The following is a 14,601-nucleotide window of genomic DNA, read 5'->3' as shown; positions in this document are numbered from 1 at the left end:
TATAATTTTTCTTTGAATTGTTCTAATTTATGGGCCCCTCAAGGAGTTTGTTAATCATTAAAATACATTAAGGGTTTTACAGATTTATAAAGAGATCATATTACAAACTCAATATCAAAAATTGTAATTTTAGGCCAGGCACGATGGGTCACACTTATAATCCCAGCATTCTGGGAGGCTGAGGCAGGTGGATCACTTGAGGTCAGGAGTTTAAGACCAGTCTGGACAACATGGTGAAACCCCATCTCTACTAAGAGTACAAAAATTAGCTAGGCATGGTGGCATGCACCTATAATCCCATCTACTCAGGAGACTGAGGGAGGAGAATCCCTTGAACTCAGGAGGTGGAGGTTGCAGTGAGTTGAGATTGCACCGTTACACTCCAGCCTGGATGAGAGAGTGAGACTGTCTCAAATAAATAAATACATAAAGAAAATAAAATAAAAATCATAGTTTTAGAGAGTGAGACTGTCTCAAATAAATAAAATAAAACATAATTTTAGAACACCTCAAAAACTTACAAATGGCAGGAGCTCCCATTAAAACAGAGAATAGAACACACAAGCTTATGCCCATCCCTCTCAAAACCCTCTCAAAACTACAATAAAGCCACAGAAAAGGATAAACCCCAAAAGACAAACAGCACAGGGAAGAGACAATAAAATATAGGATATGTCAAAAATCTGGAAGCTAGAAAACAGATAAGTATGTAAGTCGCTAACTCCGCAAACCAAAACAAAACTTAAGCTTGCAAAGAGAACCATCACAAGAAGCAAGTGAATTCAGAGTAGTGAACCCTAACATCTTTTACAGCAAGATTTGTTGGTCAACTAGTTCCACTCTTAAAAACAGAGCTGCCAGAGGTAATTTTAGTGGTTCTCTCAAATATAATCCCTGTACATTTAAAAAAAGCCTATAAAGTGAAATGTCAGACATCAAAACAAAGACAAAGGAAATAGACACAAGGCAGGGAGCAAAAGAAAACTCAGAATAATAATAATGAAATAATAATGTAAAAGAGAAAGCTATCTTAGAAATTAAATATTTGATATGAAAAAATAGCAAGTTTGGAAGATAAACTTGAGACAATCTCAGAAGAACAAAAAGAGAAAAACAGGAAAAGGAAATAGAAAAGGTAATTGAAAGACTAACTTAAGAGGTCAACAACCAAATAAAAGGAGATCCAGAGAAAGAAAGAGAGTGAAACTATAAAGAAACAGCAAACATGAAATCACATAGAACTGAAGGGTGTTTCCAGATTTAAAAAGCCAAAAGATACTCTGTATGATGAATGGGAAAAGATGTATACCGAGGCACATTATTAAGAAAGTTTTAAGTAACAGGAAAAATGCAAAGATCCAAAAAACTCCCACATTCAAACATGCAAAGAATCAGGTATCAGAATGACATCTATCTTCTCATTAGCATTATTGCTGGCCAAGGAAACAGAGCAAGGCCTTTAAAAGTATAAGATGAAGTTATTTTCAATCCTGAATTTTACATCCAATCAATCAATCAAGGGTAAAAGTACAATAAAGATATGGTCAGACATGCAAGGACTGAAAAAAACTGCTGATGTCAGGAAGCTACTGGGAGATAGGGGTACATCAAAATAAGGAAGTAAAACAAGAAAGACAGAAGACAAGATCTTCAAATAAGGAGATAACAGAAGAAAATAAAGAAGACATTCCACAGGTTGATGTTGAAAGAAAGTCCTAGGATGACAGCTGCTCCACACTTGTAAAGAGCAATTAGTTCAGATTAGAAAAGGACAGAAGACTAGAGAAGGGATGAATCAAGAAAAAGCACAGCACTAATAAATTGTGTTTGAACATACACAGGATTTCAGAGCTCCAGGAGAGAGTTTGGAGCAATCTAAACTGGAAAATTTGGGAACAATCTAATGATTAGAAAACTATAACAACAGTAACAAAAATCGAGACAATTATTGGTTCTGAAATCACAAAAAGAAATAACATGTAATCATAATAGGATATTAGTGAATAGTATTGACACAGTTGTAACTATGTAAGAATTGCTTTTGTGATTATATAGGAAAAATTAGAAATGACAAGTAATCAATTCTTTTACAAGATTTCAATTTGTGGTCAATAATTTAATCTAAAATATTTCTTATTAAATAAAATTTACTTTCACCAGGTAAAGGAATGAGAATAAATAAATGTTCTTTACTGGTTTTTCTCAAAAAGTGTGTGTGTGTGTGTGTGTGTGTGTGTGTGTGTGTGTGTGTGTGTATTTACCTATTTTCAAATATACATGTGTATAAATATACATATATACAAATATATATGTATATATATACACAAATATGTATATTTGAGAAAAACCAGTAAGAAACAAAAAATATATAATAAAAATAAAAATAGTAAATAGTACAAAAATATGTATTATAAAAATATAAAACAAATATGTACATTTCTCTCTCTCTCTTCTTTCTTTCCTTCTTTCTTTCTCTCTCTTTCTCTCTTTCTCTCTCTCTCTCTTTCTCTCTTTCTCTCTGTTTTGAGAGAGTCTTACTTTGTCATCCAGGCTGGAGTGCAGTGGCATGATCATGGCTCACTGCAACCTCAACCTGCCAGGCTCAAACCATCCTCCCATCTCACCCTCCCAAATAACTGGAACTATAGGCAAGCACCACCTAACCTGGCTAATTTTGTGTTTTTTGAATTTTTTTTTGTAGAGAGAGGGTTTCACCATGTTGCTCAGTCTGGTCTTGAACTCTTGGGCTCAAGCAATTGGCCTGTCTTGGCCTCCCAAAGTGCTGGGATTGTAGGCGTGAGCCACTGTGCCTGGCCCAAATATATATATTTTTTTAATTTTAACATTAGATTTACTAAAATCTCTACCAACTCTTCCAAATATATTTGGCCAGTTAAAATTTGTTTTAAAATGTTTTTTATTTTAAATTGAATCTATATTGGTTCACACCAGATCAGTAATGTTATTTTGGTGGCCACAAGGTAGGGCAAACCAGTAGGGGTAACTACCAAAAAAAAACCAAAAAACGAATCAAAACAATAACAAAAACAAAACTGGCCAAAAATTACAACAGCAGTAGTGATGGTTGTAGCATTATAAAAACAAAAGCTAAACTTTATTGAGCATGCTATGTGCAAAATATTGTTCTAAGTGCATACATGTATATAATTATATCCTCCTAACAACTCTATTTGCAGATGGTGAAACTGAAGTAGAGAGGTTAAGTAACTTGCCCAAATACATAAAGTTATTTGGGATCAGAACTAGAACTCACATCCAAATAGTCTGATCTATTCTTAGGTAATTCAGTCTCCCTTTTACCAACTAAGTACATTACAGGCTTTTGGACTCGCTTGGGCTAATTCTGCTGCTGTTCTATTCTTTACCTAATTCAAAAAGTTCTCAAAAGATAGACTTTTGGCCAGACACAGTGGCTCATGCCTGTAATCCCAGCACTTTGGGAGGCCGAGGCAGGCAGATCACTTGAGGTCAGGAGTCTGAGACCAGCCTGGCCAACATGGCAAAACCTTGCCTCTACTAAAAATACAAAAAGTAGCTGGGCATGGTGGCACAGGCCTGCCATCCTAGCTACTTGGGAGGCTGAGGCAGCAGAAAAGCTTGAACCCGGGAGGCAAAGGTTGCAATGAGCCAAGATCACGCCACTGCGCTCCAGCCTGGGTGACAGAGTGAGGCTTCATCTCAAAGAAAAAAAAAAAAGACTTTTGAAGCTCCCTATTCAACAGGGGAAAGGGGAAAGATGGGAAGCGGGGGAGGTTGTTTAAGAAATGCTCACCTTAAACTGTATCACCACCTGAGGGGAATGGGTTATTCAAACACCCTGGCATTTCTCACCACACCCACACTGAGAATTAACTGCTTTAGTGAAGAATGTTTAAAGGGAATATGCCATTATTCAGACATTAAGGACCACAGCCTGAAAAGCTCTGAGTACAGATCATAAGAGGTCACCAAAAAGTCTTCATTTCTTTTCCAAGGATGGAAGCTCTAAGACAGTCTAAGACCAGTTAGACTTCTTTTCTTTGAGCCATTAGTAAGTTAATATGAAGTCAAGTAACACCTTTCTTTGGATAAAAGTAAATGGCCTGATATATGCATAAAAGTGAAAAGATTTAATTCGTGCTTAATATCAAAAAGGTTCCCATTTTTTGCTCAACATTTCACTTAAAATTCTTCTATATCTATTTAACTCCTTGTATTTTACTTAACACTGTGATCCCTAAGAAAAATCTGAATCGCATTGACAAAGCAATTCTTCTGAACTCCTTATCAATCTTTTAAAGTACTTTAAAAATAGCTTATCAATCCTACATTCTGTGCCTTATCTTACAAATTCAATTAACATCATTCTGCTTTGAAAATCATCATCCAGTATACCATATGTAGAATATTTGCTTTGCTGTTTTACTTAAAAACAAGTATTCTTTTACTGTATAAATATTTAAAAACTCATTCAAGTACCTGCATAATATTTCAATAAGCCATACCAGCAAACTTACAAATTAGTATTTTAAAAATCAACTAGTTAGTTCAAGAAACACATAAGAATGAATACTGCTTGTTGTAGTGACTAACAAATTACCAAACTACACTCTTAAACTTTAAATACTAGAGATAAATTAGTATTATCTGAACAAGTCCTATAAGCCTGCTGTTTATATATACAACCTAGATTAAACTTTGTGTTCATTTAGTAAAAATGAATGTAAATTTTGTAAAAATATTTTACTTTCATGAAAAAGTTATCATTTCAATGAAATAAATTGGCCTACTGAATATCAAGATATGTGTAGTCTATGATAAATTACAGTTTTAGTTTTAAAACTGTATATGTGATCCAATTTAAGCCAATTTGAAAAAGAATACCAAAGGAATAAACAATATAAACTAAGATTCTGAGCCTTCAATATGGATAAACTTTCCTAAGGAATTATATCTACTAATTATAAAAGTTGCTAAAAATAAATGGCGATGTAGGATATACATTTACTGTAGAAAGACTTCAGATTCATTCTGCCTATCTTGTTCTTTTAAGTGCTTTTGAGTGTGTGTGTACATATGTATATTTTCTATGCAAGGCAACAACTGATGAGATGACCTCAAAATGGAAGCTACTGCCTGAAAAACAATCTGAAGCAAAGCATGTGAAGATTGCTCAATAAGTGACTCTCCAAACTTTTCACTTTTTTCTTTTAATTTCAGTTAAAAAGAACAACAAGGAACATAACAGTTTTACTCAGAAACACTAAGCTTTGCCCCAGATAATAAACGCTTATTCGGTAAAAAAAAAAATCATAAAAACCTGACATAATTTTCAAGTGCTCGTAATATTTTCAGTTCTTCCTCAGAAAGCAAAAACTAATTCCCCTTACCTTGAATAGGGACAAGACTAAGTAGCATATACCTAAAACGATTTGGTATCATTGGATTTGAAACTAGGCAGTGGGCAGAAGCTAGAAGTACTTTGAAGACAGTTTTAGTAAGAGCCCGAAGAGTCATGAAAAAACTGTTAGGACCCTGATCGCCTTTAAGAAATTTCAGGAAGTTAAGGTAAATGTTAGAAAGCTGGAGAAAAGGAGATTCTTATGTGGTGTCAGAAAATTTAGAAAAACTGTTGTATTAGTCCATTCTAACACTGCTATGAAGGAATACCTGAGACTGGGGAATTTATAAAGAAAAGAGATTTAATTGATTCACAGTTCCACATGGTTGGGGAGGCCTCAGGAAACTTACAATCATGGCAGAGGCACCTCTTCACAGGGTAGCAAGAAAGAGAACTGCTGAGCAAAGTCAGGAAAGTCCCTTATAAAACTGTCAGATCTCCTGAGAACTCTCTCACTATCACAAGAACTGGGTGGTTACTCCCATGATTCAGTTACCTCCCACTGGGTCCCTCTCATGACACGTGAGGAGTATGGGGACTATAATTCAAGATGAGATGTGGGTAGGAACACAGCCAAATCATATCATTCTGCCCCATCCCCTCCCAAATCTCATGTCCTCACATTTCAAAATACAATCATGCCTTTCTAACAGTCCCCCAAAATCTTAGCTCATTCCAGCATTAACCTAAAAGTCCAAGTCCAAAGTCTCATCTGAGACAAGGCAAGTCCTTTCTTTAGAGCAGCACCCCACTATCCAGGTTGCTGTTAGTCCATTCTCATGCTGCTATGAATGCCCAAGACTGGGTAATTTATAAAGAAAAGAGGTTTAATTCACTCACAATTCCACATGGCTGAGGAGGCTTCAGAAACTTAGAATCAGGGCAAAAGGCGCCTCTTCAAAGAGCAGCAGGAGAGAGAATCACCCATCAAAGAGAGAAAAGCCCCTTATAAAAACGTCAGATCTCATGAGAACTCACTAATTATCACGAGAACAGCATGTGAGTAACTGCCCCCATGATTTAATTACCCCCCACTGGGTCCCTACCATGACACATGAGGATTATGGGAACTAATTCAAGATGAAATTTGGGTGGGGCCACAGCCAAACCATATCAACTGTTGACTATAGGAACCAGAAAAGTAACAGGAAAAGTAAAAAATGCACCTAATGAATTGGGTGGTCTAGCAAAGAATTTAAGGTGTTGCCTGGTTTCTTCTTGCTGCTTGTAATCAAACACAAAAGGAGAGAGACAAGTTAAGAAAAGACAATTAAACAAAAGAGGGATCAAGACTTGTTGATTTTGTAAATCTCCAGCCTCTACAGACAGCAAACCATGCTACAGTTATGAGACAGGTTTCAAGCAAACCTCAAAGCCAGGAAATAGTCAGCAAAGCATTGTCTAAATATCAAGCTAAAAAAGGTGACTGTAAAATCCTTTAAGATTTCTGAAAGATCCATGCAGTTCCTCAAATAACAGGGCTTCTAAGAAGCTTAAAGGCATTGTCTCTGCACAGAGTCCAAAATTAGAAAAACAATTATCTCAACAAAATTTATGGGTATAGATTATTCTAATGGAGTGAGCTGCAATGAGATTTATAGGAGACCCACAAAGTGTTTTTGGTAGAAACACTACCAACATTGACTGCATAGTGCAGAGATGCATAAAATGAAAAGAGGGCTTTGGACTCCAAAATTTCTAACAACAGGAAGGAGGCTGAGAAAACTATCTAGGCTCAACACACAGGCTACTTTCCATGAAAAAGGAAGAACTCACGGGGAAGAGCCAAAAACTCTCAGAGGTGATAGAAAGGAGCCATGAAGAACTATCCTGAGGTAGGAACAGAACTTAGTTTTAATAAAGAAACTTCTAGCATTTGCTTGGCTAGATTCCAAAACTGCTATGGAATAGTGACTCATGTACACTTCCTGCCTTCCCTTTTTTTAAACAGAACTACCCATAGTGATATAATTTTATGCCTGACCCACCATTGTACATTTGCCTATTCAGCAATGGGGTGGTAAGAAACTTTTCTCTCTTTTGTTCATAGGTCTTCGGATTGAGAGCAACTGGACTCGAGGAACATTATCTCTATCTGAATGTAATTTACAAGATGACATTCTAGATTTTGACCTGATATTGTAAAGAAATAATACTTGGTGTATATGGGGGTAAAGCTCTTAAGAGACAGTGAGTGTATTTTGCATGGGCAAGGAAAGTAAATAATGTGCAGTCAGAGGATAGTCTGAGCTAGTTTTAAAACATATCCATAAATTCTTTGGCAATTGTTCCCTGAAAAGGGAGAGCTTCATTCCTATCTCCTTGAGTGCAGGCCAGACTTAGTGACCTGTTTTTTTAATATATTGAGGTGCACTTTATATACAAAAAAAATTAACCATTTTCAAGTATACAATTCAGTGGCATTTAGTGCATTCACAATGTGCAATCATCCCCTCTATCTAGTATCACAACATATTTATTACCTCAAAAGAACATACTGTACCCATTAAGGAGTCACTCTCCATCCTTCCCTTCTTCTAATCCCGTGCCCACCACAACCAGGCCCCATCCTGGTCTCTGGTAACCACCAATTTCCCTATCATTCAACTGTAAGTTGTAAGAGTCTCAATACAGTTTGCTTTTTTTTTTTTTTTCCTTTAAACAGATGGTGGTCTCGTTATGTTGCCCAGGCTGGTCTTGAATATCTGGACTCAAGTAATCCACCGGTCTTGGCCTCCCAAAGTGCTGGTCTTACAGGCGTGAGCCATCACACCCACCCTCTATACATTTTGGATACTAGAACCTTATCAGAAGTATAATTTGTAAATATTTTTTCTCATTCTACAGGCTGTCTTTTCACTTCTTGATAATTTATTTGTTTATGCACAAAAATGTTTAATTTTGATGAAGTTCAGTTTCTTTTTTGTTACTTGTGCTTTAGTGATATTATCTGAGAATTCACTGCCAAATCCAAAGTCATTAAGATTAACTCTATGTTTTCTTCTAAGAGCTTTAAGTTTTAGCTCTTACATTTAGGTTGTTGATACAGCCTATCAAATCTTACACTAAAAGGCTGCTGTATTTGACAAGTTATAGGGGTCTTACTCCTTCCTTTTACATGTGGCTATCCAGCTGTCAATGTACCATTTGTTGAAGAGATTGTTCTTTTCCCATTAAACGGTCTTAGCAAGCCTGTTAAAAATCAGTTGGCCATAGATTTACCGGTGTATTTCCAGACTTTCAATTCTATTCCTTTGGTCTATACACCTATCCTTATGCTATTACCACACTGATTTGATCATTGCAGTTTCATTTTAAGTTTTGTAAACAGGAAGTATGAGTCCTCTAATGTGGTTCTCCTTTTTCAATATGTTTTGGCTATTTGGCACCCCTTTTAATTCCATATGAATTTAAGAACTGGCTTTTCCTCTTCTACAAAAAATGATCTGGAATTTGGAAATGGATTTTAAAAATCTGTGAATTGCTTTGAGGAGTACTGCCATCTTCACAGTATTACGTCTTCTAGTCTCTGAATACAAGATGTCTTTCTGTTGATTTAGGTCTTTTATTTTAGCCATGTTTTGTACTTTTCACTGTACAAGTTTTTCACCTCCTTGGTTAAATTTATTCCTTAGGTATTTCATTCTTTTGGATGCTATTGTAAATGGCATTGTTTAATTTCCTTTTTACATTTTTCATTGCTGGTGCATAGAAATACAACTGAGTTTTGTGGTTGATGTTGTACCCTGAAACTTTGCCAAATTTGTTTACTAGCTCTAGCAGATTTAGATTGCTAGGAAGCTGCTCTAGCTCGTGGGGGGGCTGAAACAAAGGTCCTGCACCAGTCCTGCAGAGAACCACCAGACAGGTCAAAATGAAAACTACAATTTTTTTTTCAGAACAAAGTTCTTATTGTCCCCTTCCTAGCACCAGCAAGCTACACCGGGAATATGGGTTGCTGGCCCCATAGCTGCCACTGGGCTAGAAAATAAAGGACAGTTGGTACATAAGCAAAAGTGTCATGCTTTCTTATCAAAATCTGGCACTCCCTTGGATGCTGTACGTTTTCTATCAGATTCCAGAGTCATGTAAAAGTTGATTTGTTGATTTTTGACAGCTTAACAATTACTTCTGTGGAGGTACTGATTTCTGGAGCTCCCTGTTCCACCACCGACTTGCTTTTAAAAAAATAGAATGGACTGGGCGCAGTGGCTCATGCCTGTAAACCCAGCACTTTGGGAGGCCAAGGTGGGTGGATCAACTGAAGATCAGGAGTTCTAGACCAACTTGACCAATATGATGAAACCCCATCTCTATTAAAAATACAAAAATTAGCTGGGTGTGGTGGCATGTGTCTATAGTCCCAGCTACCTGGGAGGCTGAGGCAGGAGAATTGCTTGAACCTAGGAGACAGAGTTTGCAGTGAGCTGAGATCATGTTACTGCAATCCAGTCTGGGCACCAGAGTGAGACTCCATCTCAAAAATAAAATAAAATAAAACAAAATAAAGTAATAAAAAATAAACAAATAGAATGTGGCAGAAGTGACAGCATTTAACTCCTGAGACTACATCATAAAAGAAAGTAAGGTACTTTTTGCTTTCTCTCTTGGATCACTCACTCTGAGAGCCACTTCCATCTTGGAAGTGAACCCTCCAGCCCCCTTCAAGCCTTCAGATGACTGCAGCTCTGACGAACACTTAGACTGTCATCTCTAAGTGTTGCGAAACCCTGAGAATAAATCACCCAACTATTGCTATATCACCCTCTTGAAATAGCAATCTACAAATACCATGATAATAAATGTGTGTTTTAAGGTTCTGTGTTTTAGGGATACATGATATTTAAAACTGAGACTCAAAAGAAAAGAACCTAGCCACTCCAAGAGTTCTAAGGAAGAAGAGAGTTTCAAGTACAGGGTATAGCACATGAAAAGGCCCCGAGTAAGGAAACATCTTGAGCATGTTAAAAAAAAATTAAAATTCTGAAAGACTAGTGTAACTCAAGCTTAGTGAAGGAAAGAAAAATAGTGAAGAAAGAGATCACTAAAGGGTCAGAAAGAAACCAAAGTGACTGTAATAAGCTCTTAAAAAGTAGTAAAAACTGATAATATATGATAAAGTGCTTTTGAAACCATAAGAAACAACTACCAAAATTAAATATTTAAAAACATTAACTGGAGAAAAATCTGAAACTAAATGTATCTACCATCACACAAGAATCCAGGGTAGGAAACATGAAACCCCCTGAGAGCAAGAACTAAGGGTCTTTAAATCTGCCATATCACCTACTTATCTTTGTAGAATTAACGCACAATGACAAATATGAAGATAATACCTTTTGAAGACACTATTTAAAATTGTAAGTAGTGAATTCATTGGTGAAAGATTTTTACATCTAGAATACAAGTTTAAAGCATCTCTCTCACTAGGCAGTCCATGATGATGGCCAAATAAATAATTCATGTAGCTGCATATCTAAAGAACATGACTATAAACCAGCTCAACAAAGATGCACATTTCTCCTTGTCCTGGGCTACCAAATGATACAAGGTTTAATAATTGGTAAAAAGAGTAAAAGAATTTCAAAAGAATTCCTAATTGGATAACCGGCCTCTGAAATTAAAACTAAATTAAATTTAGCAAAATAATACTATTTGTATACAGAAACTATAAGATTTTTTTAAATTAATTTTTATGGGAGAACATACTGTTATAAAATACATTTTCAATCAGTAAAAAATAAAATAATACATGTGTTTTCAGATTTTATGACTATTTGAATACCAAGGGCTATTCACCTCTATATCGTTATCCAGAAAAATATATATAATTTCAAACACAAGGCAAAAAATAACTCGCAAGGAACAGAAGCATTAGATGCTACAAGCCAGGTGCAGTGGCTTATGCCTGTAATCCCAGCACTTTGGGAGGCTGAGGTGGGTAGATTACTTGAGGTCAGGAGTTTGAGACCAGCCTGGCCAAAACTGTGAAACCCCATCTCTACTAAAAATACAAAAAATAGTCAGGCATGGTGCCATGTGACTGTAGTCCCAGATACACAGGAGGCTGAGGCAGGAAAATCACTTGAACCTGGGAGGTGGAGGTTGCAGTGAACCAATACTGTGCCACTGCACTCCAGTCCAGGTGACAGAGTGAGATTTTGTTTCAAAAAAAAAGAAGAAGCATTAGACACTACAAAATGTGGTAAATAAATACAATTATTTTGTTATTTAAATATAGTAACATCAAAAGTAAAGGAATAAATGGCTAGTTTAATATGCTAGGCCCTTTTATGTCCCTCCTGCTTTCTCTGTAACTCCTGTTCTGCTATGGTACTCTTTGTCTACAGTACAGCTGGTGACCAGTTACAAGAAAGTCCAGGAGATATGACACAAAATTGTCCAAATTCAAGACAATATTTATTCAATAAACTCTGAGTTTATATCAACTAGATACTAGGTATTGTGCAAGTCCATCCTATCAACATTACATTCCACTAATCACTAATTCTTTTTTTTTTTTTTTTTTTTTAAAGATGGGGTTTCACCATGATGGCCAGGCTGGTCTCAAACTCCTGACCTCAGGTGATCCACCCACCTCGGCCTCCCAAAGTCATAGGATTACAGGCGTGAGGCATCAGAAAAAGATAGCAAACATATATTGTGAGATTCAGTGAAGAAACATACCTTACTTGTATAATAAAACAGTAAGTGCTATTAATATATTTAAAGTAACAAAATTATAGAAAAGTAACTCAGAAGCAAAAAAAATCAACTTTTGAAGATAATTACAAACCGAATTTTCTTCCTCCTCTTCCAATTCTCGCTGCTGTTCCTCATGTCTTTTAGCTTTGATCTCCATAGCTTCTGTGATCAGGTCTCTTAATATTGATACAGGTTTTGCATTCTTGATAAAAGGATGCTAGAAAAGTAAAATTCAATGGTGTAAATTCAAAAGAGTTTTCTGAATTATAGCTAACAAATGTTAAGACAACATGTAAATGTTAACCAGAATCACAGGCTTCAGTGATTGTTTTTCCATGCAGAATTAAATGTATAGATTAAGAAAAGAGAATATGGCAACTGCCTAGAAATAAAGAATTTGCTTTTGGGCTTGTTTTCAAAAAAAACTTAAAGCACACATACAAAAATGCAACCCTGTTAATAAAACTACATTATCCTTAAAGATCTAATTATCCAAAGGAAGTATATATTAGGATTCAAGCAATTCTCCCGCCTCAGCCTCCCGAGTAGCTGGGACTACAGGCGCGCGCCACCATGCCCAGCTAATTTTTGTATTTTTAGTAGAGATGGTGTTCACCTTGTTGACCAGGATGGTCTCGATCTGTTGACCTCGTGATCCACCCTCCTTGGCCTCCCAAAGTGCTGGGATTATAGGCGCGAGCCACCGCGCCCGGCCAGAAGCACACATTAGGAATAAAAAAGATAAAGTTAAAAATATGATTACACATAAACTTATTTTGGTACTGAGTTACAGAATTTAATTAATCTTAATAAGCTGGCAGCCAAAATCAGTGGCCAAAAGGAAAGCAACTATTTTGCTACTTCTGTAACATATTTTCTGTTCTACTGTATCTTAAGTAATTTAATCTTTTCCAATGAAGACAAAAATATTTTTTCAGAAAATTAATATTACCCAATTTCTTTACTATATATAAAATAACTTGTTACCTTTTAAAAAATATCGCCCTGGTCTAGTTAAGCTAAATTTAGTTAGCTCTACAATTCTGACAAAGAGAAGGAAAACTATCAGAATAGATCTAGGTTTTAATTTCTTTTATTGAGAAGGAGGGACATGAGAGAAAGTACAATGAAAGTTTATAATTTGGGACAGATAACCTAAATTTGGGGCAGCAATCAGTTTCAGTAATTTTCATAATTACATGTCAGTAGACAGCATCAAGTCAGGTAAAAGTGACCTGAGTGAGTGAGTGAGTGAGTGGGTGAGTGATTTGTTTGTTTGAGACAGGGTCTTGCTCTGTTGTGAGCACACTTCCTGGGCTCAAGTGATCCTCCTGCCTCAGCCTCCCAAAGTGCTCAGAATACAGGCATGGATCACTGTACCCAAACCTGAGTTATTTTAATAAACATCAACAGAACACAAAAATATATTTAAAGACAAAAAAATTTGTGCTGAAGAAGAAACAGATATTTGAAAGAGTCTTTAAAATGGCAAACATATCATTTGGGAAAACTATAAATAACTTTTTCAGGGCATAGAAATACAAAATCAATTGTAAAGAACCAATAAATTATTTTAAAACAGTTATAGATTAATCTTACCAGATAAATTAAGTCCAATTAACATATCTATGGTAGAGACTTCTATTCATACACTAAAACAGGGTCGTGGTTGGACCTACAATTGCCCAACTGGCTCCTACATTTCTCAGCTTAACCCATTCAGGTGGTTATATGCGACTAAGTGAATGTGAGTGCAAATACTGTGTTCCACTTCCTGGCCTAGGCTATGGAGGGCTCCTTATTACTAATGGATAAGGGTGAGAGCTCAGGTTCTCCCAGAGTCCTGTACTGGTATTGTGGAGGTAGTCTCATTTTAGCTGATTGGTGGTCAAAGTTCTGACCCTTCACTAGACTACCTCTGACCCCACTCCAACAGAAAGGTTACTGGGTTCTTATTACTGCCTGGTAGGAGTATAAGTCTAGGCTCCCACATGGTCTTCACTGACACTCCACACTTAGGGAGGAGGTACTTTCTATACTGCCTTGTGGAGATGAATGCCTTAGCTTGACACTCAGTCTCTCTAACACCGCCTCAGTAGAAGGACTGGACAGCATCAAAAGGGTGGAAGTGTACATTCTCCATTTAGCCTTTTTTGGTGGGGGTAGGCCATAGTGTTCTTGGTGGTGTTTGCCTAGAGTCAAATGGTTGTCTGAAAGTTTTCTGTCTTGCTAGGCTGTCCATTTCTCCATCCTTCTGCTTGAGAGGGCAGGTTTTTATTTTTAGTTTGTGCCCAATGTTGTTTCTGGGTTGTAGGCTTCTCCACTACCTAGTGTGTGATAAATGAGGGAAAAAGAAAGCCCAGGGAACTCACAGATACATCTTTCCTCTGGTCCCACCATCTCTAGCAAGTCTACTGCCTTCTTTCCACCTTTCACAGTCTTTTTATGCTTGTTTTATAAATTTATAATGTCCAGGGTTTTAGCTGTACTTTAAT

The 14,601-nt window shown here is 36.5% G+C and overlaps 1 protein-coding gene across 7 annotated transcripts in view; it reads right to left on the bottom strand.

Annotated features, from left to right (window-relative positions):
* STK3 (serine/threonine kinase 3) overlaps positions 1-14,601 on the bottom strand; it is a 352,806-nt gene that overhangs the window by 124,602 nt on the left and 213,603 nt on the right. For all 7 annotated transcript variants that reach the window (XR_013528197.1, XR_013528198.1, XR_008477026.2 and 4 more), the window contains one exon: positions 12,198-12,323. Coding sequence is in view for 4 of the 7 variants with exons in the window: in XM_035277381.3 (XP_035133272.1) it covers positions 12,198-12,323 (126 nt within the window). In the remaining 3 variants the exon portion in view is untranslated. The remainder of the gene's footprint in view (positions 1-12,197; positions 12,324-14,601) is intronic.

This window comes from Callithrix jacchus, chromosome 16, assembly GCF_049354715.1.
Source record: "Callithrix jacchus isolate 240 chromosome 16, calJac240_pri, whole genome shotgun sequence".
In the NCBI taxonomy this organism is placed as follows: domain Eukaryota; kingdom Metazoa; phylum Chordata; class Mammalia; order Primates; family Cebidae; genus Callithrix; species Callithrix jacchus.
This window is presented reverse-complemented; position numbering and strand designations above follow the sequence as displayed.